General features: G+C 42.9%; 1 protein-coding gene across 1 annotated transcript in view; it reads left to right on the top strand.

Moving 5' to 3' along the window:
• The first annotated feature begins 5,056 nt into the window (after positions 1-5,056).
• XK (X-linked Kx blood group) overlaps positions 5,057-6,937 on the top strand; it is an 8,942-nt gene continuing 7,061 nt past the window's right edge. Inside the window, exons 1-3 of the mRNA XM_009318915.1 lie at positions 5,057-5,283; positions 6,218-6,238; positions 6,775-6,937. The exon at positions 6,775-6,937 is cut by the window's right edge and continues 91 nt beyond it. Coding sequence (XP_009317190.1) covers positions 5,057-5,283; positions 6,218-6,238; positions 6,775-6,937 — 411 coding nt within the window. The remainder of the gene's footprint in view (positions 5,284-6,217; positions 6,239-6,774) is intronic.

Genomic DNA, 6,937 nt, shown 5'->3' with positions numbered 1-6,937 from the left:
CTGTGCGGGCTGGAATGCACACAAGTCTGAGGTGATAGCTAGAAGGCAAAGTATTTTTTGGCTGCATCATCATTTTGCTGTGGCTTTAACCATTGTAAGCTCAAAAGGACCATTGCCCCTGGAGCCATTTTGTCCCATCCTTTTAGGCAAACCTCTGCTCCTTTGCACCACAGAGTCCTGCTGCTGCTAATCATCTGCTTCCTCAGTATGAAGCCTCACTCCATCCCCTGTGTTCGGTCTCTCTTGTATCTCACTGGCACAGCCCAGGGCCTTTTAGGGAGTGCTGGGACAAATTTGGTCAAATAGGACACACAGACAGTAGAGGCACCCCAGGCTCTGTCTGCTTGCATCATCAGAATGAAACGTTAAAGAGCCGTTAGGCTGTGTGAGCTGGCATGCTTCAACAGAGGGCAGTCTGCTTCAGCTGGCTTTAAAAAAAGCTAACGCTGGCTTTTTAGCCATCTCTATTTGGTTTGTGACGTACAGTATAGTTAGTATTTCTCTGTTCAGACTCAAATATCGGTGCACTGGTTTACAGACAGCACATGTATGTTGTGTGAGTTTTCTTCACCATCTTAAAAGCTAGACTTTTTTTTTTTCCCTTCCTTTTTCCCTTAAAAAGTTTAGTTTAAATTTTGGGGAATGGTATGGAAATATCTTGGCAGGGAAGGAGGGTATTTAGCTTTGCAAGCCTATTTTGAATCCTCTGTGTGACAGGGAAAAAAGTACATTCTCTTACAAAACCTTCTTGCATACCACCACCTTCCCCAAACACCCACACTCCACCTGTTCAGGAGGCACTCGCTGCCCTGCTGCTGCCACTGGAAGCACTAAAATTAGGAAGCATCCCTGTGCCTGGAGAGGACTTTTGCTGTACTGGGAGAGTACTGTTAATGCACCATTTTTTTTAATTCCTTCTGCCACTCCTTAAGAGTTTCTTTATAAATTCGGAGCAATTTGTAAAGTAAAATTCCTACCCCCCTCGGTGGCCCGGCTCTGATCCCCAGGATGTAGGCATGCCGGAGACTGTTCAGAGAGTTGGCTGGAACAAAGTGACTGCAGGTTTCTGGGCACCATGGGCGATTCCTGCAGCATTTCAGGTTGGTGCCACTCCTTGTGAGTGCACTAATTTATCTGGATGCTTAGAAAATATATTTGGATACTTTCTCTTTTTTTGTAAAAGGAGATTCTTTTACCACATAAAGTAAATCATTACACAAAAAATGACTTAAAACAATAGCCAATGTCAATGAGAGATTTCATACGTTTTTCTTTTCTTTAGAGAAGACCACGATGAGCTTTTTGGCTCGTTATTGGCTGCTCCCGAGCCAAGGACTGTCTTTTTGTTCCCTGTTCATTTGGACAGCACCTGTAGCACTGACATTGTCTTGAGGTTTTAGGTGCTGCTACAATTCCAATAAATAACTGGGTGTATTTTTGCTAGTGTACTGCTCTGCTCTTAGGGATTTGTTCAAAATGCAAACAGCTCTTCATGAAGGGTGCCAGAGAAACCCCTGTTAACTTGCTTGCCCTTTTCTATTCTGCAAGCAATGAATAGGTCAGGAGCTGAAGTGAGGAGTGCAGATTTCCAACAAACTGACTTGAACAGTCGGGGCTTACAGTCACAAGCAGGGGGTGTTGGTGGCATTGTACCGTACGTCCGCTGGATGCAGTGGTTCCTTACGATCTGATTTACTGAAGGCAGTACAGAAATGGCATATCCAGAAGGGACTGGTGTGAGCTTGGCGGTGCTTCCTTCTGATACCAACTTCATGGAGAGGAAAGCTCAGTGACTGCTGGTGTCTTTGAAACTACTGTCCCTAGTGCTCTGTTAGCTGAATGTGGGCCTACAGGCTCTTCCTTAAGAGGAACATGCGATTAGGAGATGGCTCTGTCAGCGGGATGATGAACTTCTCTTGAGAAAAAAATTGAAAGCCAATATAACAGGCTTATATAAAGGATAAAATATATAAAGGATATAAACAATAGACTTTTTTTTTTTTTTAAATGGGATCAGGCTTTGTTTCTCAAGGCATAAGGAGAAACAGGCCCCTACATAGAACACTGACTGTTTTCCTCAGATTTTAATGGGGCAAGGATATAAACAATAGACTTTTTTTTTTTTTTAAATGGGATCAGGCTTTGTTTCTCAAGGCATAAGGAGAAACAGTCACATGTGTCTATGTACCATGTAGGCAGCAGCAAAGCAGATGCAGTAGGAAGTTTGCATCAAACTGCCAGAGGAGCTGCTGTTACAGCCAAAGTTAGACTCTATGAGCTGCAGGAAGTTTAAAAAGAAACAAACAAAAAACCAAACCAAAACACCTATAGGCTGAAATTATTGGAGTCATTAATGTTTTGGGCACCTAATTCTGCAGTTTGAAATCTAATAAGCTATAACGGTGCAGATAATGCTTCAGTCACATTGTGCAGAAGCATTGTCTCTCATGGGTAGTCTCTCTTTCCTAGTGACCTGCTTTATAGTTCAGAATAGCACAGGTCTAAAAACCTCTCTTCCATCGGCAGACCTTACTGTAGGAGATTCTGCTAGCTCTAAACTTTACAACTGTTGATGCATCTCCCTCTTTTCCAGATGGGAAGAATATGCCTAGACCTTTTTTGGGTTTTTTTTTTTTTTTTTTCTGTATTCTTGAGCAGATGTGTTAGGTGTCCAAGATGCGATGAACAGAAAGTCAGTGCAGATGGAAGGTAGAACAATGAGTGAGGAACAAATCTTTGTCTGACACAGGTAAGTAAATCTGCAGGACTGATAAGTCTTTTGCACACTTCTGTAAAGAAAAGGAGTTACTAAAAATTGAGTCATTGGAGAAATCTGTACATTTGCAGTGAGCGTGTGTGGATAGGTCTCTTGAATAGCCGTTTGCTCTTGGGAGCGCTTGTTGGCTGTGGGAAGTTCCCTGTTTTCATTGCCTGCTCCCTCTTCACACCACCATTACTTTTGCCTGTATTTAAATCCTACACATCCATGATTAAAAGAGGGAACGAGGTGCGTGCTTGCTCTCAGCAGGCATATAAGGATAGGATTATTCCTCCTACTGACTGTGTAGAAGATGAACGTGTTGCTGCTGAATCACTCTTTGTAGGCACCATCAGGATCCTTTAAAAAGTATAGCTCTTCTCTCTGCCAAGGTTTGGCAGCAGGGGAGAAAGCAGCACCATCTTTTTCTTACCTTTTAACTTCCACTGTAGAGAGTAGATCTGAGTGTTTTTCCTGCAGAGTAATTTTAGTTCCTTCAGAGCCCGTACTGCAACTGTCATTGCTTTACATGCACTGAAACCAGCCGGCTGCATGCCTGCTGCTGTTGATGCCATGTGAGGGAGGATCTGTTGAAAGGGCCCTAAACGTCACTGCGTTGCAGGAGATGGACTGTGCAGAAGTTGGCATCTCCCATTCCTGTTCCTCCAGAACAGAGCAGCAATGAGCAGTGAGCAACTGGGGCTTCTGGGGAATTCCCTGTTCTGTAGCGGAGTTTGTAACTGTGGAGGAAAACTGGCTTGAAGCAATTGCCTTCCTGCATTGTCTCTTAGTTGTGTTTCATACTAAAAAAGAACAAGCCAGTTCATTGAAAGACAACCTTTCTGAATGCACTTCATAGACAAAATCATAACATGGCACAGGTACTTGATCTGAATTGATTCTTCATCACTGTTCTGAACCCTTCTCACCTGGATGGTTCTTCAAGTGCCTATGCCCCTCCTACACTTTATTACTTAAACATTTGGATTGGTGCTCTTTCTTTCTAGTGTATCAGCTGCCAATCTGCTCCTGTTTGAAGCAGTTCCTTGGGCAGTGGTGCCAGCTAGAGTCTTGAGTACATTTGTTATTGGCCCCAGAAGGCATGACCTCCAGAGATACTCTTGCACGGAATGGGCAGGGCTCAGAAGAAGGTGGGCATCATTACTGATGTAATCTGAGTGCTTGCACATACCATTTTTATTACTCTGTTGTACTGGTAAAAGTCCCCTTTGGCCCTAAGGTTTGCTCATCAGACCATTAATTTCACATTGTGTTTGCGTTTCTATACAGACATAAAATTTCCCATCACAAACAATATACTGCTACTTAATACCTAGCTAATAAATACAAACCAAATGCTTGCTCCAAAACCCAACGTTTTGTTGACTATAATATTTGCTATAGTTAGTAGTCTCATGAATCTTATCTCTTCTATGGGATTACTGCATATTTGTTAGATGGGTCCCTAGACTGTATCTGCTTCTAATCACACACAGCAAGAGTTCAGAGGCTGATGCTGAGATCTCGTTTTCCGTAATAGCTTCAGACTTACCCTCAGCTCAGGATGAATAGATGGCTGTGAATACTAAGTGAGACAAAAATGTTCTGGGATCTTTCTTTTGGAATAAAATCAATTTGCTGGTTTCAAAATCTCTGTTGGCTTCATAAGCTGTTGTGCTTTATTAATTTTTCACACCTATTTTCGGCTGTGTGGATTCTTTCACATGGAACAAGACTGGCAGGGACTAAAAAGATTAACAAGGGGAAAATAGAAAGTCTCCACTGTGAATGGAGCCTCCAGTGCACCAGGCACTTCAAATAGCTTTAGTGATAATAGTAGCTGAAGCCTAGTGAATCAAGGATAGTACTACAGGATCCTAAAACTGCTCTCTGTCTAGAGCAGGTGAAACTTGCTAGTGGTCCAGCTAGGGGGAAAAATTAAATCAAGTTTACTAAAACAAATATCAGTATGCTTTTATTTGAATTTCTGTCAGTGCTGCTTTACTGTTCGGTCTGTGAGCTTTCCCCTAAAAGGCTGTGTTAGACTCTGACTTGGTGGTTGTTGGGGGGGAAAAAAAAAAATCAAGCTGAGAAGGAAATGGGAATTCAAAGTCTCAGACAAGCATAGCTCTGTGCTTTGTGATTGTGAGATACTTTTAAATAGAAGATAAGCCCTATTTGTACATTACAAAAACTCACTGGCCAAATCTGACCTGTCAGCGACTTGGAGATGCTGCATTCCAGCAAGTATTACCTACAGAGGCAACCAGGTGGAGGAGATGAACCCCAGCAGGCACTATGGAAGGAAAGAAGACAGCTCAGTCCTCATCAGAGGATGATGCCTACACAAGAAGAAGATACCATGCGTGTCAGGCCATGGGAGGAGATGTGACCAGAGCTGGTGCCACAGGTCGCCCTCGCAGTGAGGGTTTCTGTCCCCTGAGCTTCCCTCTGGGCTGGAAGCCAGCCGTCACCAGTCCTGGTGCTCACACTACGATTGTTTTTCTTCTTGAAGCCCTTACCATGTTAGGCGTAAAAGAGAAAACAGGTTGTGTCTGCACTGGGTTTGGGCTTTTGGGGGGTTTATTTTTCAGTTGTCAATGCCATTTATCCTTTATGGCCCTGCTGTACATGGACTCCTCCACAGCAGGCCCTGTATTTTTAGGACCCTATGCAATGTGACAGAAATAGCGTTTCTTTCCTCTCCCTTCCCCCTCAGCTTGTGACTTCATCTGTACCTCAGTAGATCCTTGCTTGTAATTACTTCCCAGACAAGGTTGACTGTTCCCCTCTGTGTTTTGGGTCCTGCTTGATGCCCAAGCCCACCCTTGACACCTTCATACCCAAGCAAGTCTCTTAGAATAGTTTTTCTAAAGTTTTTGCCAAACTAAAAATAGGCATTGGAAGGAAGTTTCAGAACCTTTCCTTTCATAAATGTGTCTGAGGCTGTATTATCTTCTTTAATACTCAGGGAGCCAACTTGTCCTCATTGCTACAGCATTTGCTGCTGCCAACCCCTTTAGCCCTTTTCCATTCCCTCCCAAATGTATGGGTTATTCTCTGTGCATGGGTAGAGGCAGCGTGTATTACAACAATATGTAATTTATGAATAGAAATGTATGTGCTGGCACCACTTTTTTCTTTGAAAGTTAGTCTGTAAGTTAGACCTACATAAACAAGAGGGTTTGGTTCACCTGTGTTTAAAGTACAAAGAGCTGCAGCAACTGAAAACACTGCGTCTTCTTATTTAGAATATTTTTGCAAGACTGTCTTTAATAATCCTTAAACAGTGCAATAAACAGTTTACATAAGCAAACGTAAGGAGTAAAGCTATTTTTTAAATAGTAAAACATTTTTTAAAAAGACACAGTATTTCTGTGTCTTTTTAAAAAATGTTAATATCCAGAGTTGTGAGGCTCTAAACTGCTTGTTCTCGTTATTGCTGCTATGGCTTGTTAGTTGTGTTTTGGGACCGTTGCTTGGTAAAGCAAGGACTGGAGTCCAACTGTTTGAGGTGTGTGCACCCACTCGTACCTTGAGCTTCTCTCCAGTGTCTTGAGATTGTTTGTTTAAGGTGAAGGTATGAGAAGTGGTTTTATTGCCATGTCACAGATGTACAGCTAACACCAAGAGAAAGACATGAGAATCTGAAGAAAGACTTCCAACTTGCCTCCTGGGTTGGGAGCCTGTGAACATTGCAGTAGATGAGTAGTTTAAGGACTTTAATAGGACAGCAGAGAGCAAGGGCAGCTCATAGGAAACAACTAAGCCGCCTCCTGTGTCTGAGTACTACAAGCAGCCCAAAGGGCACTGCCAGATTCTTGCCCTCCGGTCGCATGTAGTTCATGTTTTAAAGGGTGAAATCTGCCATATTCCAAATTTACCAAGAGGAGAAATGTACAGGCTTTGCTCTGTGAACAAATGACTTGGTATGTGATGGCTTAAAATACTAAGGAGTGGAAAGACCTATGCTTTTCTTTCATTTTTTCCTGTTACTCTATTTACTGATTTGCTTGTAGGTGTGTGGAAGTCTTTTACATTTACTTCCATGCCGGCAGAGTTGAAGAGCCCTATGTCAGCATCACGAAGAAGAGGCAGATGCCCAAGGATGGGTACTCGGAAGAAATTGAGAAGGAAGTGGGCCAGGCTGAAGGCAAGCTGTGTACGCACAGGTCTGCG

This window comes from Pygoscelis adeliae, unplaced genomic scaffold (genome assembly GCF_000699105.1).
Source record: "Pygoscelis adeliae isolate BGI_AS28 unplaced genomic scaffold, ASM69910v1 Scaffold92, whole genome shotgun sequence".
NCBI classification, from domain to species: Eukaryota; Metazoa; Chordata; class Aves; order Sphenisciformes; family Spheniscidae; genus Pygoscelis; species Pygoscelis adeliae.
Note: the sequence above shows the minus strand (reverse complement) of the source record. Positions and strands in the feature narration are given on the sequence as shown.